A 27,621-nucleotide genomic window follows, 5' to 3' on the forward strand; every position below is an offset into this window, starting at 1 on the left:
CTGAAGGGCTCTGTCGGGGCTTTCAGCTCCTCAGTCTTAATGGAGCATTCATCTTCTAACATCACATTCATAAAGTCTTTGGAAAAACTTACCAGTCTTATTCTGCATTTTTTCCTTACTTGTTTTTGAATATTTATTTTTATTATTCAGCTTCATCAGAGGGTAAAATCACTTTAAATGAAGTAATGAGAATTCAGGACTGTTTAAAGGGAAATTGCATGGGGAACTTGCTCATATGTACGCAAAGTAATACCACAACGTGGTTCCCTGTCCAGCACACAAAATATGTCATAGAAATAGGAAATTTTGAGATAGCAGACATGTCTTTGCTCAAGGGCTGACATTAGTATCCTAGCTTCTTACTAAAGAAAATATTTGTTTCAGAATTGTGTTACCATTGTAAAATAACACCAGTATGTATTTCCTGCTTTGATCTGATAAAATATTGCCTTCCTTTGATTAAGATACAGTACTAGATTGTACCCTTTGAGTCACACTGGTATATTAGCTACCAATCCAGCCTAGCATGATGTGATGCTAATTGCTTGAGCTAAATGGTACAAGTTGCATTCTTTCAATGTTTAGCCTTCTAGCTGTTTGTTTTCTGTTCTGATACAGCTGCTATTGATCCAATATCTGTTTGACTGTTCCAGTATTTGAACATGTAAATTTAAAAATTGCTGTGTGATGTCAGAAGGTGTTTGTGTTTACCATATATGTGCAGACATACATTTGTGTTTACCATATATGAGCAAATACTGTTCAGCTTTTGGCAGGCAAGGTGAGTAACATGGAACCAAGGAGGTTACAAAATATATTGTTGGATAGTCTTGGCATAAACAACTAAAACTTGCTTGAGGATAGGTGTCTAACTTCTGCCTTCATGAGGGCATTGTAAAGTGTTGATTAGATGGTTAGTCTCAAATTTTAAAGAGCTGCACGTTGCACAGATTCTGCAGAGATATCCATGGACAGGAGGAACCTTTCTTTTCACCTCCAGATACATTTTAAAATTTTTCTCTGCATTCTTGCTACTTTCCTGTGAAATATTGGTCTTAGCTAGTAACAGAGTAACAGAGCCTAATGGGTAACAGAGCCTAATGCTTTTGCTGCTATTGAGAGATCTCAGGCAATGGGGTGTCCTGCTCATGTGTAGTGAAAGGGTTGGATACAGTAGGTGGATCCTTTAAGTCCAGAGCTCCAGCAGGTAGAGCAACACCATCATCAAGGGTGGTCACGTTCCACAGAGTTACTTAATTTTAAGGAATGTTACTGTGAATATTTAGCATGTCCAGAATAAAGGGTGGCTCCTTAAGTGTAATATGGCAGTGTTTGGACTGACTGTAGGAACACAGGTCGCTGAAATAACTTAGTAACTTGAATTGCAAGTGCACTGTTTGCGTGCTTGTATTATCTGCAGCTGTTTTTTATGCATGATATTTTTAGTCCCCTCAAAAATACGTGGTTGGGAATTTGTCAGTTTAATGGTTTTTTGAAGAACTTAAATGAAGAAAAACACAGCACCGCAGTTAGTAAGTGTAGTGAGTCACTCTGAATAAAATAGGTTATTTCTGCAAACTTAATCCCACAGAACTTTTATTGACAACAGCAAGTATTTTTGCAGAAGCTACACTTATTTAGTTTTCTAACCCTTTGTTCATGCATTTTAGAACCTTTTTTCCTCTGTTTTGTGCATATATTTGCTAGTGCTAATGTTTTATTTTAATCTGCATTTAATAGTCACTATTTTAGACTTTTAGTAGTGCATTTCTCTTATAAGATGTACCCACCCCTGATTTTTTCTTCTCTGACAGTAATTTTTGCATCTCTGATTTACTTTTTTAAAGGGCATTGTTTCTGTATGTCTTTTTTTTTTCTTTGTACAAAACCAATCTCATCAATTCATATGATGTAGAATGTTTCCATCTGGTAACTGTGTTTCTGTTGCACTTCAAATGTTGAAATTTAAGATACTCTTCAAAATGAGGATAATTACTGCAGAGACAGTTACTACAGTACATTGGACATGGTATCCATGTGTAATGTTCAAACTCCAGAATTCAGTTTTCAGGTTTTAGAGTTTTCTGGTGTGTTGGAAAAAATCATTTTCTAACCCACATGACTAAAATTAACTTCCTAAACATGAAGTGGGCAAAAACTCAGTTCAGAGTCAGAATATGCTTGAGTCTATAGCCCTTTGCACACAGACATCACAGATTTCTAGTAGAAATTAATCATGGCGCATGAAAAGATGTTCATGATATTCTCATAGTTAAATGAGCAAAGGACTGGGGCAAAGGAGAGAAAGCACAGGAAAGGAGATGAGAGGGAAAGCAAAAACAAGAGGATACGAAAGAAGTGAAGGAAAAGAAAACACTGAAGTAGTCCTTCAATAAGAATATATTTTCCCCTTGTAGATATTGAATGTGATACGTGCTACCAAACAACTAATTAGCATAACTAAAAGAGTTAAGAGCCAGTTCCTTTTTTTTTACAGTATATGGATGGGTGTTTGTACCTGTCCAGTGAAATTCAGGAACAGAAACTCCTCCAGTGATCATGAGCTTCAGGAGTAAGGCTTTGATTATTTATGGAACTATAGGGTAGCTGAGGTTTGACATGATCTCTGGCAATCGTGGGTTTGAAACTTGTCCAACGAGAATGGGTTCTTTTGGGCTGTGTGTCCAGTCTGTATCTCTAAGGATGGAGACTGTAGCTCTGGGCAACCTGGTAAAATACTAGACCATCATTATCCCAGCTGAACTTGCTCCACATTAATATCTTTCTTGAACCATGAAGCCCAAAAATGGACACAATGATTTAGGTTCAGGCTCAGAAGTGCTGAGCAATAACTTCTCTTGGCCTGATTATAACACATTGCTAGTGCTGCCCTGTATGTGATGGACCTGTCCCGCAAGGATAAAGAGATACTCAAAGGCTGACTAATACTCAAAGGATCTTCCAGCTCCTTGTCTGCAAATCTGTTTTTTAGCCACTCCATGCCACTGCACAAAGTTGTTCCAACCCAGATGGAAGACTCCAGAGTTGCTTCTGTTGAAGTCCATAACATTCCTAATGTCAGCCCATTTCTTAAGTCCGTCAAAGAATAGCTGAATGTGGTCCTGCTCTCCAAAGTATTGACTGCTTCCTCCGATTTGATTTCACTCACTTGTTGGGAGTGCACTCTGTCCTGTCATCCAGGTTGTTTAATAAAGACAATAAAATGTTCATCCCAGTGTGGATCCCTAAGGGAAACTGCTAGTAAGTGGTTGCCATTAAAGTTAGTGCTGTTGATCAGAGCCCTTTGAGTCCAAGAGTGCAGCCAGATTCCCTCAGATCTGCTTATACAGTGAATATCTTACCTGCTTTTCTTTAGGGCTGAAGAGGAAACCAGGTCAAAGGCCATCCTAAAGTGGGAGTGTACATTTGCCATCTTCCCCTTCCTTATCCACAGCACCAGAGTCACTCTTCGTAAATCCACGTGGGATATTAGCAGCTGCCTTGTCCACCATGTAGCTGGCAATGGCTTCTAGAAAATTTGCTCTGTAACTTTCCCAAAGATAGAGGCAAGGCTTGTAGCTACCTGGATCATCCTCTTGCCCTCCTTTAAGATAGGTGTGACATTTGCAATTACCCAGTCATGAAGAGCCTGCCCAAGATCTTTCAGTGATGTAGCATTGGCCACCTCCCTCAGAACCCTGGGGTCCAACCAATTTGGTCCTTTTGCCTCCTGTACGATCAGGTGGGCTCAAGAGCCTCCAAAATGTCTTCCTTTGCAGCAGGTGATGCTCCAGTCCCACAGGAGGGTCAGGAACTGCAAGGTTTGAGGGCAAAACTAACCAATGAAAACTGACCCAAAAAAGACATTCAGTGCCCTGGCTTTTTTCTTGTCTTTTGTCACTGGGTTCCTTTTTTCACCAGTGGGTCCACATTTTCCTTAACCATCCTTTTGTTGTACTTTACTGTGTCAGCCATATTTTAGGCTATTATGTGAATAGCTTCCCTGACAGACCTGCTGTAGATAAGCAGCATCCCCATATAGATATTCTTAAAAAAGGCATAAGTAAACTGTTGAAAATAGTGAAGGCAACAAAAAAAATATTAAGGGAAGATTTCAAAGTACAGAATTATATAAAGAAAGTTGAGGGTGAAAGTTTAAAATAATTGGAATGAATTTTCACACTGGGGAGTTGCCTGTACAAATGAATTTCACACAGCATTTTGAAGGGCGCCAGTTTGGACATTTTAAAAAAAGATACCTGAATGGATATTTGGGTAATACCTATTTATGTTAGATGTGAACTCTGTCTAAAAAACAAACACTGGTGCCTTTAGGAGCATACCTCTGTGGTGCCTATGAACTTACTGTTTTAGGAGAACAGGCTCATCACTAAGTTTCCTCCAGCTCCTCTAGGTTGTTAGGTACTGAGCAGTGTCAGACACTGGGCTTTGAATTAAGCTGATCAGTACTCTGGACTGGGGTGGTGATTTCTGTGGTCTCTGTTGACATAAATGGTGAATACTAACATTTAGGGAACTTTTTAGCATTCTCTAATCTCTTTTAAAAATGCACTTGCAATCTTGGGAAATTCCTTTTTGTACTTTCCCATCTTATGATTGAATGCACTCTTGCATGTGAAATCTGTGTTTGAGTCACAGTTTATCACAGGATCAATAAAACCTGAAAAGCATGCCATGATTGTGGTATTCTCTCAGTCAATTTGGTCAGGTTACAAGGAAATAATTTAAAATTACTCTTCTAAGAAGAGAAAATATATTTTTTCTTTGTTTTTCTTCTATCTTCATTTATAAAACCTGATTTATTCAGTGAATATTGTCTATAATGGAATAGGTTCAGATGAAGAATAATTTTTGTATGTTGCTTTCTTTTAGCTCTTTAACTCTTACAACTTAAATAATTTCAGTTTATTCCAAGAATGTGTTGTGTGTGTTTATACAGGTGTATTTTGTTTGTGTAAAAAGGATTATATGCAAAATTGAGAGTCTGAATGAAGTACATTAGTTCATTTTCACAACATCAATCTATGCATCCGGTCTCTGTAAAAAGTGCTTGAAGTCTTAGGTTCTATGAACATCCTTCCAGTGATGGTTTAAAAACTTAAAAAACATCTTGTGTTGTGATCAAGATGGGGACCCAGAAGGAATTTTTATTTGTAGGGCCATGGGAGTCACTGGCAAAGTGAAGTTAAGTCAAACTGTCAGTATTCCCATCTTAGATACTGTATTCTATTGGCAATCCTCCAACACCTTAAGTCTGGGTAAATAGCAGGAGCTTACCTTCATAAGTGAAGTGGTTTTCTTAATCTTTTGGGAAAGGTAAAATCCTTACCATTTGTCCATTTGAATCTTACTTTGTTCTGATGCAGGAGATTACTGATGTTCTTGTGTATGCTGTGCTTTATGGAAAGAATCTGCTATAAGGTTAAATATCCTGCCTTGTCTTCTGCCTCCAGTCCTACACGTTTGGAAATAAAATAATTTTTGTCACTTGTTCTTGTTTGCTAATGAATCTGTTACCTAGAATGTCGCAAGTTATCTAGTGTTGGTTCCCAAGGAAGACCTTTATTTGCAAGGTGGTGTAGCATTTTGATTGTTATGTACTTAAAATTAACTCCTTTGATAGTTTGACACTACTATTGCTAGTATGATTCTTATAACCATCAGTGTCTTTCTTTTTGCAGCTTGGGTCCTGTGTTTGCGCTGTTTGTTCCGTTTTATTCCTCCATTCCAAGAGTGCAGGTGACACAAGTATTGGGCCATTTTTCTATCACAAACAAGTCTCTGGTCTACATACTGGGTTTACAGGTATGGTATGTACTTGCTTGTTCATCTTTTAATAAACTAATAGTGTAGTAGTTAGTACTTCTGTTTGTCTATGAATTTTGATTCTTACACATAACACAGAGCACAGCAACATCATGTAGTATTCTGTGAAATATGACTGGAAAAATATCTTGGTATAGAAAGCCAGTAATTATTCAAAAAAACAATTTAAAAAACCCCAAAACCCAACAACCTAGAAATGAATGGACACTTATGTCACAACCTGAAATTATGAAATAGGAGAGGTGCAAATTTATGAAAATTAGGTTCACTTCTATATGTTCTAGGGGTTAAAAGTAGCTCTGGCATTAGCAATGGGGAAAACACCATAGTTATTTGAAATGTGGTAAAGAGTATTTTAGAATAAGTAGTCCATTTCAGAATATTGACTTGTGCTTCACATGAACATTTCATTCATCCTCTTTCCTGTTCAGTGTTTGGTTTTCATCACTTTCTGCTTCAGCACCTTATTTTCTTGATCTTTCAGAAATCTTGTTTCCCCTCTTCTGAACCCATTAATTTCGCTATTATTACAGTCTTTGGGAAAGCCATGATATCGTGTGGCCTGTTTTCCATCGTGGCTTTCACCTTTTGCTTTTGTACGTGCAGCACCTCCAGTGCAGATCAGTGCTGTCACTGACCCCTGCATATCTGCAGGATCTCTCCCTGCTGAGCACTCACAGTTGCTGCCATCATAGAAGCTGGGGAAAGACTCATTTGCCTTCTGCTTTGTAAATTCTGCCCTTATCTCAAGTCACTCTTTCCGTAGTCAGAACCTCTAGAGGGAAGGTGTTCTCATAATTCAGTCAGCATCATGCGAAAGATTTTAGTAACCATTTTCAGTCCATTTTTCCAGTTGGTAATAACCTTCTCCAGGTGATTAGTCACATACTTTGCTAGAAATTATGGGATGCCATGTTGGATTATCAGGATTTTTTTTTAAATTTGCTCCAACTTATTTCTGTGATTTCATGTCAGCAAATATATCAGTAGGTAAGAACTTTATCTCTTTAATTTTGGTGCTCATGCTTTTTCTGTGACTGCATGTCTGAGAGCTTCACTTGGAGTGCCTGCCTGCTTGGAACTCTTCTCCTGTTGCTGCTGAGTCATTTCCTTTGCTTCAGTCTGTCTTTCAGACCTGTTTTTCTGGTGCAGCCTATAACTGACATCCTGTTATACTTAGTAAGCTATATGAAAATAAAATGTATTGTTCTGTACAAGGAGAACAATTGTTGGATCCCTGTGTTTTTTCCACTTGCTACTTCTGGAATACTTTTTTTTTTTTAATGTGAAACTGAATTTTAACAGAGGTAAAAGTCTGATGTCTCCCATTGTCATGATGAGTGCATAACCCATATCAAATTGCAACTTAGTGGTTCATAGAGCAACAATTTTGCAAAATAAAAATGTAAAACACTGCTTTTGTCTTCTAGCTCTTAACCTCTGGTTCCTACATCTGGATTTTAGCCTTAAGTGGATTGGTAAGTCTTACTGTTATAAAAATCATGTGTTGCTTTAAACACTGTTATGTATGTGATAAGCACAGTATATTTAGAGTTGAACAGAAATTACTAAGTAACATTTTGTGTTGGTAACTAGAAAGTTTTCCTCTTCAACTTCCAAATATATAAAGCACTGACTAGCGGGTGATAAAGTGACAGACGACAAAATTGGTGGTTAATATTTTCAGGGTGCCACTGTTCCCTGCATAAGATAAATTTTGTTGCCATGGATATAGCTGTACACCCACAACTATAAATGAGATTATTGAGGAAATGGTAGAAATGTGTATCTCAGGTTGGGGTTTGTTTTTTCAGTTTGCAGCAAACCTCAAGCTTTGATTCACAGGTTTTAATAACTTTGCTGTGAGGGTTTTTCATGCTTTGCTATTCTCCTAGGAGATCTGTAATAAAGCTGTTTCTCACTATGACAATGGCAGAAAGAGCACAAAATCACGTTCATCGCACCAGTCAGATAAAGGAGGTGTGATCTGTCTTTTTCCTTTCTAACTGTTCTTGATACTAGGGCACTTAGTGCTGAAACAGATTGTGCTAAATCTTTCAGATTGTTAGATACTAATAAGCTTATTTTAAAATTTTACAAACTTAGAAATTAGGAGCTCAGACTGAGCTACAAAACATTGTAACCTTTTTCAACAGTGGGAGTGCCACCACTTCCAAGCGAGCCATTACTAAATTGATGCAGTCTCAAGAAGTCAAATTATGCCCTTGCTGTATAAAACCTACTAATTCAAGTTTGGGTTGAGCTCAGAGGGCAATGCTGCTACAACTCAGTAGTTTGGTCTCTTACCGTTTGCATTGACTGTTGCAAAATATTCTGTGAGTTTCTAGGATAACTAATAACAGGGGTGGTGGAGCGGCAAACAGTGACGTCTGTTCATGATTTGATCTTGCTATAAATACCGGTGAAAGCAGTGCAACTAACAAACCAGAATCTGTCTGCCCTGGAAATCAGCCCAAGCCTCTGTGCCCACTGAAGGATCGTGACTTCCTCCAAATGCACTACCCTTCCTGTTACACTGCTGTCTCTTTTAATAGCCCTTCCTTTCAAACAGGTGTTCATTAGAGAGGGAAGGAAAAGAAAGAAATGGAAAGGCATTTTATCTCCCTCTTTCCTGATGGCAGAAGCTCTGTGTATACTTGATTATACAGACATATAAGGAGTAGCTCTTCTTTTTTTCATAATACATTATGCAGTTCATATTTTAATTCCTTCTTAATATAAACTTTTATTCTTCTATGTAATGGAACTTGCTCAACTTTCTTAATAACCTTTTTTATAAATTAGCTTTTCTTTTTAATTTCAGGTTGACAGTATGTTTTACTTGGGTATAAATCTGTAGAATTAAATTGAGTTACCTCTGTATCACAGAGAGGCTAAAGAATTATTTCAAGTTTTCATATTGCTTCAGTCAACAGGAATTAAGTCTTATCAATGATGATGTGTTTTCAGTCTCAATTTTTTTCTGCAGCAAGCAGAGGGCTACATTCCACTACTTTGTAATAAATTCTGCAATTTGAATAGAAATTCATGTTAAGATTTTCAGCCACTTTTTTTGCATAGCATATCTGCCATGCTTCTGTGATTAAGACACTCTCTTTTTCTCCTCTGTTAGAAATTATAATTCAGCATCTTTTGAGAAAACTTGATAAAGGAATAAAGTTTCACAGTACATAGAATGATCTGAAGAAGGATATGCAACACTGTAAAGGTGCCTTTCAGCCAGCTACACTACAAGTATAGTTAGTCAATAACATGTATATGTACAATTACAGGAATAAAATTAATGTTAAGTAATTCTGACAACCTGTTACGTAATTCTTACCACTTACTATTCTTACTACTCTTGATATTTTTCTAACTTCCTACCTTAGTCTTTGTGGACTCAATTTTTCAGGTATTCGTACAAAAAGGATGAGTAAGTGCATGAACACCAAGGCAGATAGGTGCAATATTTAGTCACTAGTTCATTGCCTGGTAGACACTTTACTGTATTTTTATCACTGAAGATCACTTAAACACTCATATTGAGTGTATTATGATGCTGTTCTGTAATTTAGCTTTTGTTGCTCTTCTTCTTATGTTGAATATTAAAATGGTTGGTGCTGGCACAATTTCTGAGTTGTTGTCAGTTTCCCCTTTGTCTTCACTGTGTTCCTGGTTTAGGTTTATTTGAATTCTCACAGTCTATATTTGAACATGACTACATGAGATCTGACTTTCCAGTTACATCCTTGCAAGTATCATTAGACTTTCTTGTGAATTCTAGGTAGGGTGTAGAGGTACTGAGAACTGTACTGACTTGAGTTCTTCTTTTCAGTGGTTTTGAGTGATGTAAACATTACAGACGTGTATGAGTCTATGTGCACAGGTAGTTATTGATGTAATGTGCCTGGTGATAGGGAATTTTTGACAATTTGTAGTTTTGATGGTGAATTTTTTCTCAGGTGCAGAAATTGCAACTCGTGTTTTGTTATTGGAATACAAAAGGTCTGTCTTTGTAATAAGGTATATCTTGCTAGATCTAATTTTGAACAAGCGCAGGAATACACTCTTAAAGGCAGTTTCTTTACTGTCCACATGAAACTGGACAATCATTTATTGTACTTTTGGTATGTCAGTTGCTGGTATAAAACGTTGTTTAAATACATGATGCTTATGTATAAGGAATAGAGAATTTAAGAAGTAGACTGTAGAGAAATTCACAAATCTGATGTAATCAGTAATTTGTAATGTTCTTATGATTGATAAGACTAATTCAGTTTCTTGTGATTTATTTTGCCAGGAATATATGTTGTCTAGCACATGCAGACCAAATTTGTTTCTTATCACAAGAGTTTTTTGGGGTTTGTGTCATAAAATTAGGAAACATATTAGAGGTGCCCAAAATTCTTTCAGTAATTATTTACAGAAGTGCTTCCATGTAGTGCATATCACTCCATTTAGTGAGGGCTTGACACAGTTTCTTCACTATTTTTTTCTTTAAAATATTTAAAACACCTTAGGAAGTGGTATTCATGTTTCATTGGATGTATACATCTCTCCCTTTTTTTACCACCCCTTTAAAATCTCTTGGATTCCCACTTTACATTTTACCTTGCTAGAGCTCACCTACTTAAAGAAGTAAACTGAGGTTGGTGACCAGCAGAAGACATGCAGTTCCCTCCACTTTCTAGAATAGTGTTGTCATCAGACAGATCACGTCATGGGTTTTTCTGAGTAGCTTAGGGCAATATTTCATGGGGGGAAAGTGTCTTTCAGGCCCTTTCTGTGATTTTAGTGTTGTAGCCTTTCTTCTTACCTTGTGTTGGTTTTTTATTTGTTTGCAAGATGACCTGCACTGCATAAAGTTCAAGATCTGGAACCCACCAAGTCTCTCCTGAGCTGCCTTGAATTTGTGTAAAGTTCAGTTCAAACCTTAGGAAACTGGAATTGAGAAGTTTCTAAAACCCTGCTTGACTTGGAAATTTCACTAAGCTGAACAACAATTTTCTGCATTGTTACTGTGCTACACTGGAACTTGCTTTTCTCAGAGTGTACGAAAAGTTGTGCTTTTTATATCTAGATATTAGAAGATGTACCGAAACTGTAATTTAGAGCTTGTATTTTAATAGCGTAAGATTAAGATAGAAAGTTCAGACAGTGTTGAGTGCATGTTTAATTTCAGTTCTGGTTTTTTGAGTACATTAGTTACTATTCATAATTTTGAAGTGGATAACTTAGTTTTCTTCAGACTACAGTTATCTGCTGTTAAATGATCCCAAGTGTACTTGGATTGTATTTTTGAGTTCTATTTGTTAAGAACTTTATCCATTCTTTCTGTTAGCTATTCCTTCAGCTGAGGTGTTATTGTATAGTGAATTCATGTCCTTTGGAATTGGCATTTATAGGATAAAATGTGATTCCTCTGGGGAGCAAAATAATTAAACCAGACATTGATTGGTTTAGTTCTTGTCTTAAAAATAGCATTATGTAGTTAATATCTGATCAGACCTAGGAATCATTGGTTTTCTTGTTGTTTTTCTTCCTCTTTCACATTTTTTTAAGTGATTTTGAACAATTAATGCTGAATTCTTTGTTGTTGTAAAAAATGTTTTGAAGGGAGTGCAGAAGCATTTTTTTCACCCCACAGTATAGTGTTTACATTTAAAATATCATCCCTCCTACATACTTAGAATTAGTATTAAATATGTGCTTTCTGAAAGAGAATGTTTGGTCAGAGTCTGTTAATGTATGCAATTACCTCCACATTCATGTCCTGCTGTGCGTTGTCCTTCATCCTCCAGTTAGTTGGGATATCCTTCAGTCATCCATGTTTAGTCTCATGTAGGACTTTAGTCAAAGTGTGATTTTTTTTTTTAACTCTTTGTAACTGATTGTTTGTGAATTCAGATAAATGTTAGTTAAATGTTAGATTTAGTTAATTTCTGAAGTATTTGACATCGGTGTTACAGTATAAATATCAGTAGTATTGCTAATATCAGTGAGACTACTCACTTATTAAAAATTCTGCCTGTGCTTAAGTACTTACCTAAGTAAAACTATTTGTTTTGTGTGTAACTGATGTGATTTCCCTTTGCTGATAGAACTACCTACCAAAGAGCAAGTACTCAGTTCACAGAATCACTGAAGGTAACATCAGGTCCAGCCTCCCCACTCGGGTAGGGTGCCCAGAGCAGCTTGCCCCAGGACCATATTCTGATGGCTTTTGAGTACCGCCAAGGATGGAGACTCTACCACTTTCCTGGGCAACCTGTGTTAGTGTTCAATCAACCTCACAGTGAAAAAGTGTTTCCTGATCCTCAGAGGGAGCCTTCCATGTTTCAGTTTGTGCCCATTGCTTCTTTTCCTGTTGCTGGGAACCACTGAGAAAAGCCTGGTTTCATCCTCTTCATTTCCCTTCAGGCATTTCTTTAATAAAAATCCCCTGGCCTTCTCCAGGCCAGTCCCACTTTTTTTCAGCTTCTCCTCATGCTCCCAGTCCTTTGATCATCTTTGTGGCCTTGCACTGGACTTTGTCGAGCAAGTCCATGTATCCCGTGCCAGGGAGTGCAGAAATGAACTAAGTACTCCAGCTACAACCTCAGCAGTGCATAGCTTGTGAAGTCATAGCCTGAAATAAGAAATGGAAAGGAAATAGAGGAACAAATATTAGAAAATTAAGAAGAAACATGGTCTGTGTGTATGCTAACTTCAGGACAGGTGCAGATACCCATATGTACATTAACCTGTGTGCTGAATCCTGCCCAAAATTAACATGAGGTATTTGTGTGTGGACAATGCTCAGTGTTAAGCTGAGTGATTGTAAGTGACTTGGTCAGAGATGAGTCTCACTACATTCTACTGACTTTATTGACTTAATACCCCCTGTGGTGGGAGCTTTGATGCCTTGCCCACATCAAGATATGAACACATAACAACTGACTAAGCTACCAGCACTTATTCTTGCATCAATTAATGCATCTGAGAAAACAAAGGGGTGGTTCATCTGGAATATAAGGAGTGTTGGTTTCGAAGTGAAGTTGTAATTGTCTGAGGAGGAGGCAAATGCAGATATTTCCAACTCTGGAAGACGGAGAAAGTATTGAGAAAGGACAGGAAAAGGTAATAATGTATCATAAGGTACTTTCTCTTTGATATCTGTGGCTTCTGTAGAAAAATGGATATTGTTTTCCGTTTGTATGTAACATCTAAATTTCTCTCTTAGATCTGAGGAAGAGTTTCTGTGTCCAAAATGTGGTCTATTTGGTCAACTATACCAACTGGTTCGTTAGGAATTAGATTGTTCTGTAAACATATGTTTTTTTGACAGCAGTGTTACCCTTTTTCAGAGAGACAATCCATCAGAGTAATTTAGCTGTGTGTGTACTTCGGAGACATCTGCCAAAGGATGAGTTACATCCTAAGAATGCCCATTTCTCTCTGTTAACTGTGACACCCACTTTAAACAGCCAGTTCTTAAGTAGGCTTTTAAATTACAGATATCTATGTTGGGTCAGATTAATCAAATCCTGATCTTTTAATTAAAGAGATTTGATTAACAACATGATAATCATCACCTGCAGAATGCTGGCAGAGACTAAGGGAACCTGTGCTTAGGACACAAGTAAAAGTTAAGAATAGCTGTACTGTGCTGAAATGGCAGTACAGTCATGCTTGCACATACACAATATTTTTTAGCTGGTAATGTTTCCATCTGACCAGTGAAGCATTGGTGAACTCTGAAGAAAAAAGCTTCAAGGTGTCTGGAAAATTTATAAGCCAAATCAACTGGAAACAAAATTGAAGAAAAATATTTTATTTTCACTATAATCTTATTTTTCTCTCAAGGTAACTCTTGCAAAACCCTGTTTATGGTATTTGCAACAATTTCCAAAAAGGAAACCCAAACAGAATAACCTGTTAGAGTTGTAACAGAAGTTGAAAATACATATGTAGTGGGTTTATTTGTTGGGTAGTTTTGTTTCTTGGGTGGTTTTCACACAATCCCTCTTGGTTTGAATAATGATTTCTCTAATGAAGATAAATACAGAATCCTGACACAAACTTTAACCCATGTTTTGATTCTAGTTGTATAGAATTCAGAACATACTAAGGATTAGACAGGCATAAAATTGTCACTTCACCTTAAGAAAACTATTTGTTCTTTATTTGTTGGTATCTGAAAATAGTCAAGTCTTGAGTACATATGATGAATGTGCTTACATTTTTCAGAACACAATAATTGAGTATATGATGTGAAGTTCTGTTAGTTAAAATAATTTTCAACATCATTTACTACGCCAGTCTGTGTACTATTTTTCTGTTTGATTTCCTTTTTTTGGTGTTAATCAAGTACAGTGAATTTAAACATTTAAATTTGAAATATTACTCTGGCTACTTGTGGAGCATATGTGTTTCTGCAGTGGAGAATACTGGAGAGCTTCCATGTTTGGTTTACCTAATGTATGGAGAAACTACTACATCTACTTCCTTTTTCTTAAAAATGTTCAAATTTGGAAGGACGTGAGGGAAGGGAAGGGGAAGTTAGGCTTTATACAGGGGCAGGAGAGGTTAGGAAACTTCATGTGAAGAACCAGTAGTAAACAACAGTGTTAAGATACTGAAAATATGTAAACATACTTTTATTTTGTAGTGTGCCAGAGAGTTTCCAGCATCCTCCATTTCCTCTTCTTAGCACTGTGCCTCAGAATATGGTGGATGATGCTGTGACTAACCGAAATTCAGATGCACCTTATGTTGCCAGCCACAAATTCTCCATTTTAACAGTGTGAACATAACCACAACGTCTTTTTGTGGTGACTATTGGAGGCTAAAATACAGTGGAGGCTCCTCTGTTGGGGGAAGTAGCCCTTTAATCTGATGTACAGTGCTGAAGTTAGAATATAACCAGATCACCTTATCCTCATTGAATAAAAAATGTTGTTTTGCATTCTTAAACACTAGAAATTCACTCAATGTCAGTAACAAAAACAACGTAAAAAGTTGCTTTATATTTTGTCAAAGTTTATGTTTTTTTAAATTATATCTATCAAGTTCTGCATATGAGCCAGCTATAGAGGAAGTTCTTTGGAAATACTTGACATTAAGATGAGAGTATGACACTGAGCCAGACTGAATCACAAGACCTTTTTAAACTGCAAATGTCTCCATGCTGGGTTTATTGGAAATATGGAAAAAGCTATCTTGTCCTCACTAATTGAAACTTATTGAAAATTCGTTATAACTGACCACAGCATTTTAAAGTTACATATAATACCTCTTCATTTTAGGATGTCCATAAACTTTTAGCCTTATAAAGCCTTTTCTTCTGGTTTAGTGCTCTGGAATGACTTGCTCTCTACAACTACCTAAAAGGAGATTGTGATGAGGTTAGGGTCAATCTCTTTTTCCAGGTAAGATAAATGGAAATGTCCTTTAAGTTGTGTAAAGGAAGGTTTAGATTGAATGTTAGGAAAAATTACTCACCAAAAGGTTCATCAAGCCCTGGAGCAGGCTACCCAGGGCAGAAAGAGGTTGAGTCACCATCTCTATAGGTGTTTAAAAGACACGTAGATGTGGCACTTAAGGACGTGGTAAACTTGGCAGTACAGGGTTAACAATTGGACTTGATGATCTGAAAGGTTGTTTCCAACCTAAATGATTCTATGTCCTGCCATCTCTGCTAAGAAAAATGCAAGATTACTTTAACTAGATGCAAGCTGCTAATTGGTGCTTGCAGTATGCCTTCCCTTCTGAGACAAACAAGTTCCAAAGTACTGACACCAAAGATAGGCTGCTGTTATTGCTCTATTTTCTATCTTGATTTGATACATAATGATTCTGTTTGTGGTTAATATGTTCAGGCACGTGTCAAGATTTGTCATACATTCAAGGAGGCGTAGATTTTCCTATCACCACTTGCTTTGTTTTGTTCTTGTGACTTTTTGAACCTGTTCAAGTTTTTTGAAAACATTAGACCTTTTCAAAGGCGGTAAGAGAGAGCAGAGATCAGTATCTAGGAGAGACATTTGAAAGAAGGGAAGGAATGTTGGTGTGATGTTGAACAAAGTATTTTGAGTGGGACTTCTTTCCCTGCCTAGTTAATACCTGTACTATCAGGTGTGCAGAATCCCTGGAACGAAAGAGGGGTCCTGCCTGTGCAGCCTAATGATATTACCTATACCTACACCTAACAAGGTGTAGAAGAAGGAAGGAAGGAAGATAATTTGTAGCCTCTGGTGCTGCTTGTGCATTTTGCATTGAAGAAAACTTCAGATTAAATGTGTATGTAATATTTGTAATATTTGAACCAGATTGGTAATTCTCGCTCACCAAGAACTGTTCTCTTAGTTACTGTGCAATCTAGATTTTCTTGATTGAGGGGCCTATCTACCTAACTCCCTCAGGACCAGGGTGTTAGCTTCTGAGGGACCTTCTTCTGGGCAGACATCTCAAGTAGTACATACCAAAAAACCAGGAGAATTGCAGAAGTGGTACGAATTTTCTTCCTCTTACTCTTTGGCGATTATAACTATATCTTAGTTTCCAGTTGATGTGCATAGGTTTTAGTCATGAGTTTACAGTCATCTGGAACAGTTTCACTAGAGCTGAGGAAAGAATATCTAAGGTCATGAAAAGGCTTCTGTTATAGTGCCGTGTCTGGTTAGGACCTTCCTTTGAGTACAGAAAATTTTTATTAAAGGCAACCTTCACTCTGATGTGATTATGGCCTTTATATAATTTACCTCCTTTCTCACAGCACAACTGAAAGACTGAAAAGGTTAATAGTAGTCTAAAACTGTTTTAGAATGACAGCCTGTGCTTGGTGTTACATCCAGCCCCGAGTCATAAAATGAAAGTAGAATAAAACAAAAATCATTGTTTCCAAAAGCAGAATGTTTTTGCTACAAGTCTCACTACCTCATTGGATATTTAACAATAACCTTGTTAATAATCTGAACAATATCCCCCCTCCTAAAGAATGTTGCTTTTTCCTATATTGTCTCCCTTGGTATACTCAGCAATGCTTGAGTATCTTTGTACAAAGATCAGTGAGATACGACAAATGGCCCCATATAAATAAATAAATTACTTCAGATGCAGAATTTCTACATTGCTTTTAGCATAATTCATTTCTGGGGTATATTTACAGATTTTTTGAAGTTCAGATCTCTTCCTGTTCATTTCACTGTGCTGTGACAGCATATTTCTTGTGGCAAAACAGACAATAAAGGATCACAAACGCTGAAATTTGGCATAAAGCAGAATCCAGATGGGACTGCTTTGGGCTCAAGTGCTGTGGCTTCACAATGGCATTCAAAATAATGACTGAGTGATGACTGTAAATCCATTTATGTGGCACATGAATTTCTCTTTATCCTGCAGAGTATGAAATTAAATAAAGCCCCAAGGCAAGCATGAACACAAGGAATGTGGTTTTTTATTATGGGTAGAAGGGCCTCACAAAAACTGCCTTTTTCAGTGTCATAGTTTTTAATGAATTGGTTTTTAAATGTTTTTTTTTTCCCTCCTGTAAGGTAGATGGGTTTATTTTGGAATGAACATGTGCATAGTCCTTAGATTTAACTTCAGTTCCACTGGTTTGCTTTTACTTTTACTAGAAAGAGATACTTGGGTGGTAGGGACAGAAGCCTTAAGGGGATTTGGGGGTTTTTGAAGGAGTGTTTAGAGTGCTTCAGCATCCTCAAGAGCAGTCTTAATCTTCTCAGGTCAGTATGCAGCATACGCTGACCAGCTTTTTTTTACTAGAAATTAAAATTCTAGTAAATTTTGACCAGTTTTAGGAAGGTCACTTGGCTTGGGCTCAAATTCCAAACAAACAAAAAACTCCAAGCAACTTTATGAGTCACAGGCAATGCACACACAGATTTAAAAAACCAATAGTTTGTAGTTGCAGGGAAGTAAAGAAATCCCCTGTTCATTCTCTGATTCTTGACTGAGAACTGTGAGTAAATACAGTAATAGTGCTTTAAAAACCAGAAACACCAACTGTTACCTGCAGCCAAATTCAAAGCAAATGTGGTGTATTTAAGTTTTTTGGTTTTCAGGGGTTTTTTAACATTTCGTTTTTGATTCTAGATTTCTGGGATTTGCTACAATAGCAGTATCTTAAAAGTTCATCGAATCCTTTGTGTACCCAGATGGGTAGCAAAGATATTTTCTTGGACTCTTGAACCAGTCTTCTCATCTGCGGAGCCAACGAATGAAGTTCGAGTGGGAATGGGAGCAACAGTTGACATCCAGAGGCAGCAGAGAATGGAGTTACTGGATCGTCAAATCATGATGTCTCAGGTTGCCCAAATGAGGCGGCAAGACAGCAGCAGGTATTGCTATACATTCTTTAAGGATTCTGTTGTTATAGGAAATACACTTTTTCGGTTCGTAGATCTCGCATTATTCCTGTTTCTTAAAAGTAATGTATTTTTTAATTGTTCTCCATCAGTCTTGCATACACTGATGCTGATAGCCATTTAAGGGGTTTATATAGCTTTATATGTTAAAACTGCTTCACAAGGTATGAGCAGGATGTCAGACAGTCTTGTGGGAATGTCAGTACTCCTGGCATTGTGTCACCAAAAATGAGGCTGAAAGGTAAAGTGATTGCTTCTTGGTGGTTTTTCATGAAAGCCATTGTGTAAAGTTAGGAAATCAAAATGCTCCTCACTCTTCTGAGTATCTGGCTGTTTAGCAGCCTTTTCAGAAAGGTAGAAAATTTTCTATGGAATTCTTTTGTTTGTAGGTGTATAGGTTGCTTCTTAAGGGCAGAAATTAAATTCTCTAACTTACAGAAGTAAACCACCAGTGACTTTCTGTTTGCCATGTTTCATCGTCTTGATTTATTTCCTTATTGGACAGAATAGCAGAGTCTTTTTATTTTCTCTGTTTTATACAAACTAACAAATCCAGATATTCTCAGACTTTGTGTTGTAGGGCAGCAAAACAAGGCAGGTGGTGTCTCAATTTCTGTATCTTAGGTCTGTTCTCTGTCTCCATTGAGTTTTCCTTGCCTGAAACACAGCGCTGCACTGATACACTACTTCTTGTGTTGGGATGGTGTAGTGCAAACAGGTATAGATGTGTTACCCTTAATGCAGTCCCACAATTAGAGGTGTGATGGCACAAAGCTTTGGCCTGCAGCTGGAGTATGAATCTTTGTTTCCAGTCCCTGATAACATCGTTCTGTTTTTCTTGTTTCCTAAACATTGCAATATGATGAAATTATTCTTCATGCAGAGACTTCTAATCTACTTTTCTCTATTCCTGTTAAAACTAATCAGTTTTAACGTAAGAACTGAACTAGAAATTAGTCAATTCTTGAATGTTGCCATTGTAATAGAAAATGAATTGAAACCGTATGTTGGACTACAAGAAGCCAAGCTTCTTCAGACATGAGAAAGAAGCCATTTCCAGTTATGAAGGACAGTCTTTCTAATATATCTTTAATTACAAAAAGTGGTAAATAAGTTCAGAATGAGAAATGATAAAAGAACTGTTGATAACATTTTCTTCTCATCTTGTCCTTCCCCTAGGCTGTGAACAATGAAAGTGGAAAAATGTCTTTTCATGTTTGACTTCAAATAGAATTTTTTAAAAAGGTGGAGGGGTTTAACTAAAATGCAGGAACACCGTTTGAACATCAGTAAGATGCCTCCCTTTACAAGTTGCTGAAACACTTTCAAGTTACCTTCATGTTTAGCCTTTAACTTGAACACAGCATTTATTTAACTGGTTGTGCTAATCTGTGAAACCAGTGATCAGAAGGCAAAAGGATCAATGTATTAATGTTTCATAGAGGCTCTTCAGAAAAGGTGTGTCCGGAAAGCTTTTGACCCACCTGGTGTTTTTTAATGACTCACTCACAGAATTTACTGGTCAGCAGCTAAATTGGAAAAAGCATCACTCACAAATGTTCCTTTGTAGTGGTAAAAATGAAAAACAGACTGTTTTCAATCTCAAAATAATGTTTGAAAAGTTGAAAGCCATTTTCTGGATTGCTGTACTTGGGCAATTCTTTTGGCTTTAGAAATTTGACAAGGTGTAATTTGAAGACTGGAGTAGAACAGATCATGCTAGAGATGAAAAGAATTTAGATGATAATTTTACCTGTGGGAGTGAAGCTATAAAGAATGCAGATCAGTTTCTTAGACAGTTTTTTTTGTGAATTAGAAAATAATAAAAGTTGTAAGTACATTTCAGTCATCAGATAGGACTTTGAATTATATTCTGGGGAAATGTTGTGTGGATTTCTGAAGTCCCAATATGCTGTCTGTAAGTAGTGTGCCATAGGTGAGATAAATTAACATTTTCTCTCACACTTTCCACTTTGCTTGGTGAGGGAAGTGAGCTTTAACTTTCTTCTTTATGCCATAATGCAACAATTTCATTCAGCTGCTCCTTTAGAAGGTGCTCTGTTCATTCCTCCCACTCCTTTATGCTTCAGTTCATCCATTAGAGAAATGAGACAATGCAGTTTCCCTGAATGTTGGTAGAATTATGGAAGGAGATCAGTGCTTTTAATGGGGCTCTATTGTCTGGGCAATGTTTGCAGACTCATAAGGGAGGCCCCTCTCTTAAATAGATTATTTTTGTAGTAAGTTTATTCTTTGAGTCTTCAGAAGAAATTCTGAAGAACGTGAGCCTGACAGGTTATGCAAACCAACATATAAAAATTAATTTAAAAAAAAAAGGGGTGGGGGGGAAGAAACTGGGGGAAAGTAACTGGGGCGACAAGCCTTTCTCAAAAGTTTTATAGTGTACCTCTATGATACTGAGATGTAAATTTATGGTTTTTCTCCCCCCTACTGTTCACTAAGCCCGTTTATCCAAATCAGAATTTACTTTGGATGCTTTCTACAAAAAAGAAAAAGCAAGGAACAATGACCCCAGAATTTCATTGCTGGCAATTCTTTGAGCTTTACCTTTCTCAATCTTTTTCTAGCTGAAATCTTCTGGTCCGGAGGAATCTGAAGCATGGAATTGTGTGTGTGTGTGTGTGTGTGTGCTGGGTTGTTAATGAGTAAATTGAGTGTGTAGTAGAACTTAAAAATAAACCCACTAGGTTCATTACTCTATGTACCTCATTTTAGTTCCTAAATATTTAGTCGGCACTGTGTCTGAAACTGTTATGTTGGTAGTTTCTCAGGGGAGTGTGGTTAAATGGTGACTGGTTTTGTGTTGGTTTCTAGTTGCTGTGGATACCTTAAACACATGGTAGTGTTCATCTAGAAAACTTTCTGGATCTTACTGTGTTCTTTATATTCTCCTGTGGATATTGCTGAGAAATTATTATCTTGTCCCAAATGAATTACTTAGGCTCACCTTCCTTTACCTTTAAAGGCAGTAGAATAAAATGTGTGCCGTATGTACTCATTCCCTAAAAATACCCCATTTTGTTACTGGTGTTAAAACTTCACTTTCTTAGTTCTTTTCTTTCATTCTTTTGTTTATCCTGTTTTGTAAATAGTAGTCCTGTTTTTCTTTTATTTACCATTATCTGATCTTCTTTCCCCCTTTGTATCACTGTCACATTTTCATTCCCCACTGTGCCATTTTCCTCCCACATTTTTGTCACCTCTTTATGTTCATCTCTCTTGTTTCCATACTTTGTATTTGCTCCTATAAAAAATGCTTCTTCACTTTTGGGGACGTTCTCTCCCATTATGTCTGACCACCAGTAATCATTTGCTATTTTATCCTTTCGATACTGTAATATTGATAAAAATTTTGGTCTTCCTCTCCTGATGTTTCTATTTCCAGATCTCTTTTATTTCTCAGCATTTTTCTAAAGTTTATCTTTCTGTAAAAATAAAACTCTGGTGGGAAAAGGGAAACAACTGCTGCATCTGTGCACCAGTGTGGGTATCAGGGAGTCGACTTGACTTTCACTTCCCATTGAGAAACGTGGAGGGAGGCTGGCAGAGAACCAAATTGCAAATAGATAGGGTAGATTCGGTGCCTAGGTGGTATTGGCTACTCTGATGTCACTAGAGACTGTTATGTGGGAGATGGTGGAAGGTTGCATAAAGGTGGGAAGCACCTTCTGTTGGCATTAAATACAACTTCTTGGAGCACTCCTCCCTGTGCCCAATTGTGATGGATGGTGTATCAACCTCAGTCCCTTCATCTTGAAAACATGGGTTACGTATCTACAGAACATTTTTGCTGAGCATGTTAAAGACATCATATTGCCTTCTTCTTGGCTTCTCTTAAGTGTATTGGATCAGGGAAGAGCTTCCATCAGTTTACTTCAGACTGTAACAAGCCTACAGCCATATATGAAAATCTTCCTTTCATGACCTGTCATTCTATCCTATTGGCCACTTCAAGCTTATATTGTCTTTTCCCTCCTGTCTTTTTGTTCTTCTCTTCCAACTGCCATTAATTTTCACTGAGGCCAGACTCTCCTTAGATTCATACCACATGGTATCTCATATGTGTATCGCATCTTCATGATATATCAGATTCTGCTGTTTGCAAAGACCAGAGTTATCTAACAAAGGGACTTCCTCTAATTGTTCATTCATTAGATATTCTTCTCCTGGGACACAGAAGAGATGTTCTCTGGGTAGGCACACTGAGTGTCTTTATTGTTATGGGGAGCCTCATATCCTGAGCAATTTGCAGGTTTCATATTTTGTTAACTAAGGACTGTGAGACCAGGTTGGTAATTTACCTTCTGGTTATATCTAAGCAATAAACTTCTGACCTTGGAAAAAAATAGATTAATGGAGCAAAGATTTTCCTGGCTCAAGAATTCTTCCTCAGGAATGTTATCCTCATTCATGATAGTAGAAAATAAATCCCTGGTGAATATACTCCTAGACAGTTCAATTCCACTTTTTCAAAGTGAAGAGCTAGACCCAGGCGTATTCTTGAGCTCTCCTACTGGTACTGAGGTGGCACTTCAGTGAAGTCTTCTTGAATAACATCACAAGTTTGAGTACCAACAAGAAGTCCTTCAAACAGATGTTTTGAACCATGAAGACCTTCTGCAACCTTTGTACATTGCCAAATCCACAAAACTCCTTGCTCTCACAGCCAGGACTTTGGATGGAATCAACTTTTCAGTTTTGTTCCACAAATGTATGTATAATTGCCGGGAAGGAAACTACCAGACTGCTTTACCTAAATAAATGGGTGAGATTTTCAGACAAATGTCACACCAAGCCTTTTCTCTAATTAGGTTTCCATTCCAGTCAGTCTGTGTTACTAAAGCTTCTTTGGGTTTTTGTGACATTATTTAAATAGAAACGGCCTTGAGCAACAATTCCATAAACTCTAAAGACAGTGATACATAGGGTAATAATAGGATAAAAGATCTTTTGTGCCTAGATTCATGGGATATGTGTGCACAGGACTTGACATCATATTTTTAAAGAATTGTGTTAACCAGTGAGTGATTTACAGATTCATTTCAGCCCATGCATGAAGCTTGTATGCTGCAGCAGTAATCACTGTGGCTAAATTTAGAGTCAGAATTCCATCACTCTTCCTTTCCTCTGCATGCCAATGTACACGTGTGGACACATTTTGAAATAAGACAACTTCAGTTTTTGTAGAGAAAACAGTATCTTTTCCTTCAGACCTGTCTTGAACTTTGCTTTTTTTTGTGCTCTTCTGGCATTTCAGGCCTTGGTTATTCTCTGTAATTGTTTAATACTATTTTCTTTGTGTTGAAAATGAACTTGGATTTATTTAAAGAAGTTATTGGGTATAAAAACTGCCTATGCTGCTGGCATGCCTGAACTCTGTTTTTTAACTGTTTCATTTCAATAATGTATTTGCAGCAACTGATAACCCACTGCTATTTAGACATTGTGGATTATTTTGCTGTATAACTTCTTTCATAGATCCTAGGTGTGAAATTAAAAATGTTGAATTTCCAGAGTCCTGATCCAGGTAATGAACAATTTATGACTATTTCCTCTGCAGACTACCACAGAAACTTCAGATTTATGTCTTTTTTATAGAAGTTGGAAATTCCACAGGCTGACAGAAACTAGAGCCAACAAACACTAGTACAATTAGAATAAGCTGAGTGTGTCTCATTAACAGCCAGCTGTCACAATCACAAGATTGACTTTCTCTATCTCCTACTCGATGGTAGCACCCTGCTCATATATAGAACAATCCTTTTTTCTCTTGGACTGGAATTACAAAATTCTCTTTCATTTTGACTTGGCTTTCAAGCTATAGCCTTTGAATTTGGTTTAATATTTGTAATCATCTTCCCTAGAGAAGCAGTGCTTGGACAGCTTTCTAAAGCAAAACACTGTTTTATTTCAAAGCGAATAAATTGTTTGGGAAATAGAATATTTTTATTCTCCTATGTGATTGGTCTATATCCCCTTACTCTGGCAATTTAACCAGAGGCAATTTCTTATAAAAAAACTTATGACATAAATCACCCGAGACATTTCCAGAGTATTTAATTCCCTGATGTTGGATCAAGTCCTGTTTACAGAAGGCAGGGGGGGGTTTAGGTGTACCTGTCCCTTCATTTCTAATGAACTTGGAGCAAATAAGGCATCTGTTTTGGGGGCAGTCAGTTACTGGATTCCAGGTCTGCATCTATTGTCCTTCCAGTCTGCACTGGGAGAGTCTTAAACAGACCATTTTTCTTCTAGAGTGCCATTCTCCATAGAATGTAGTAAAAAAAAGAAGCCTGTTGTTCAGATAGTACATGGGCCTCCTTAATATTCAGGTTTTCTGGTTTGAACTCCGGTTCTCGCACATAACAACTGTGAGCTGGTTCCACCCTTTGTTCCTTATTGTGCTGCTGTGGTGGCTTAAGCCCAGCCAGCAGCTAAGCACCACACAGCCACTCTCACCTCCCCCTGCCACCCTGGTGAAGTGGTGAGGTGAATCAAAACTAGGTTGAGATAAGATCAGTGTAATAATTGAAACAAAGTAAAATATAGTAGTAGCAGTAGTAATAATAATAATAAATTTTTACAAACCCACAAGCATGTGATGCACAATACAATTTCTCACCACTGGCTGTCAGAGGCCACATCCCATTCCCTAACCTAGATCAGCCTTCTTATTGGTTAACTCACAGTTTATATACTGGGCATGGTGTTCAGTGGTATGGAATGTCCTTTTTTCCAGTTCACCGGTCACCTGTCCCAGCTATGCAACTTTCCAGCCTTTTTTTTTTGTGTTCCTCCTCACTGGCAGAGCATGAGACACACAAAAAATAGTCCTTGACTTAAGATAAATACAGCTTAGCAAACCCCAAAATATCAGTGTGTTACCAACATTATACTGCATCCAAAACACAGCACTAGCAGCAGCTACTGAGAAGAAATTAACTCTATCCCAGCTGAAATCAGGACAGATACCTTCAGAGGTGCTACAGGTGCAAAGTGTTGCATATGACACCTTGTATATTGACTTTGAGATGTTAATAAATGGAAGATAATCCTATTTGCAGCCCAAGACAGAACTTGAACCTTCACATCCCAGAATGGCGTGCTACTCTCTTTTTTTCCCTATGTCATCACAGACTAGCCTTTTATATACTAAAGAATGTTCTTATGTAGTATTTTGGAGGATTTAGGTTTGAGTTTCCTTTGTGCCAAGAGTTTATTATCTCGGCTTGTCAGATCAAAACAATGTTAAAACTCTGGTTTTTCACTTTGGTTCTAGTCTCTGCTTATTCCTTACTACTCTTTGAAAAGGTTTGCATAGGAGGTGAGTGAAGAACTGTCTAATCATCATGCTTTAATACCAGTTCAGTGTCACCAGTCCACATCCAAAGAGCCATGGGGTAAGGATTAAAACTGACTCTGTTTTGTGCAAAATGTCTAAAACAGAGCTGAAGTTATTTCCTCAAGTACAGACTCCATGGTCATGCTGGTGGACCTGCCTTCAGCATTCACAACACTGGACACCCCCAGTGTCATGCCAGTGTTGAAATCCCTTACATTGTCTCTCAGGCAACTTCAGAAGTCAGATTAAGGTGTTCCTTCTAGATTTCAAAGGAAATAGCTGATCAGGCTTCAGAAAAGACCACATGTGGATTTCTGAACGTGTGTGACACATGAGCTCCTCAGGGACAATGCAGGCATCAAAGTTCAGGATGCAGAAACTGAGAGCTGGAGACAGAGTCTTTTGGCTGAATAGACTTGTCTGTAGGATAAATTTCCAGGAAATTAGAATATCATTAGAAATTGCTGGAGTGCTTTACTTGGTGAAAAATTCTTTCTTGTTGTTAAGAACAATGCTTACAACATTAATACCGTTATGTTTCTACCCCTCTTTAAAAGAGGGAAGTTATTAAAGTAAGAGAAAAACAAAACACAAAAAAAAATCCCCTCAAAGAACCAAAAAACCAGAAGAATTTATCCTCAAAAAAAGAGGCAGGCTAGACTTTGAGTAAGTGTACTGGAAATTTCACCATTTTTCTCTCTAATGGAATGTTTAGGGCAGCAGATATCATATCACCCAAGACTATGCTTTTTTGTTTGTTTGTTTATATTATCAGTATGTGGAATTTGGAGTCAATACATTGTTGAAAAATTTATGTCAGAAAAGCAAGTCAATGTTTTTTGTTTTCAGTAATTTTTTTTATGAAGCTTTATATGAAAAAAGTAGGACAGTATGTCTTTCTCAAGTAAAGGCTTGAATACAGAGTGGAATGTTTTACAAATGGAACTTTAAAAGGTGAAATGCAAAGCAATTTCCTTTTTCTTTTTTTTCACTGTGGTTACTATGTTAAAAAAAGGTGAACAGGACATATCAGGAGGTGCTTCCTGTTTGTGCAAACAGATGACAAGTTGGCATTAACCATCTACAGGAGATAACATTATCAAAATATCTTAGCCTCATGCATCACTTTCAAGAGGATTTTTATAAAGCCTTTTCTTTAATTTCTTTTAAAATTCATCTAATTAAAATGTATGCATATCTGAAGGCTACATAACTGGATATTTGTTAATTGTTTGTAATACAACACTTGTATTTGTCAAGCTTTGGATAAGTGCTTTTACAAAATATGCCATGCAGGTATGTATGTGGGAAACATGTTGAGCTGTTTTTCAAAACAGAGAAGGAGATTATCTGAAAAGAAATGGCATAACTAGGGTTTTAGCAGGCTGTACAATCAGAGACATTTGCTAGCTCTAGATATTTCTTCCTTATTCTTTCTTGTAAACAGAGTTGTCCCAGGCACCACTAAAAGAAAAAAAAACCAACCTAAATTTAAAAAAAAAATCAAGGATGTGACCTCAGAAGGCACAGCTTCTGTACGTAAAGCCTTGGCAGCTGTCCAGGAGTAAATCATCAATGTGGCATTTCCTTAAAACCTTTAATGAGGAGCTGCTATTTTCCCATTTCTTCAGTCCGCTCCATTCTTAAATCTCATTCTTTGGTCATCTAAACTTCTGACGAATTTGTATTCTTCCCAAAACGGAAGTTCCAACATCACCAGTGTTCTCATAATCCGTTTCCAATAGTGATTTATTAGAGACCAGTAAAATTACTTCCTTGGTATGTTTGTCTCCTATCAGGAAGCAACAAAGAACTTAAAATCAACTGATTTACCCAGTCTGTGCTGCTAAACCAAAGGAAACTTCAAACGTTTTCTAAAAAATTTCAGCATACTAATAAAGGGGGGAGAAAGGTTTATAGGCCTTTCTTCAGTTTGTTTTGTCAGCCTTCTAGTCAGATGATTAATGAAGCAGTGCTTTTGTCAAATCTTTTTCCTGATGACTTGTTGAAGACTAAGTTGTCAGCAGAGATAAGGGCCCA

At 37.3% G+C, this 27,621-nt stretch overlaps 1 protein-coding gene across 4 annotated transcripts in view; it reads left to right on the forward strand.

Annotated features, from left to right (window-relative positions):
* Positions 1–27,621, forward strand: part of UBAC2 (UBA domain containing 2) — a 117,074-nt gene that overhangs the window by 76,116 nt on the left and 13,337 nt on the right. For 3 of the 4 annotated variants that reach the window (XM_042778985.1, XM_033051307.2, XM_042778984.1), the window contains exons 5-7: positions 5,703–5,826; positions 7,278–7,325; positions 17,947–18,191. In XM_042778985.1, the coding sequence (XP_042634919.1) occupies positions 5,703–5,826; positions 7,278–7,325; positions 17,947–18,191 (417 nt within the window). The remainder of the gene's footprint in view (positions 1–5,702; positions 5,827–7,277; positions 7,326–17,946; positions 18,192–27,621) is intronic. The other variant, XM_033051306.2, reaches the window with a different exon arrangement.

Source organism: Catharus ustulatus, chromosome 2, assembly GCF_009819885.2.
Source record: "Catharus ustulatus isolate bCatUst1 chromosome 2, bCatUst1.pri.v2, whole genome shotgun sequence".
In the NCBI taxonomy this organism is placed as follows: domain Eukaryota; kingdom Metazoa; phylum Chordata; class Aves; order Passeriformes; family Turdidae; genus Catharus; species Catharus ustulatus.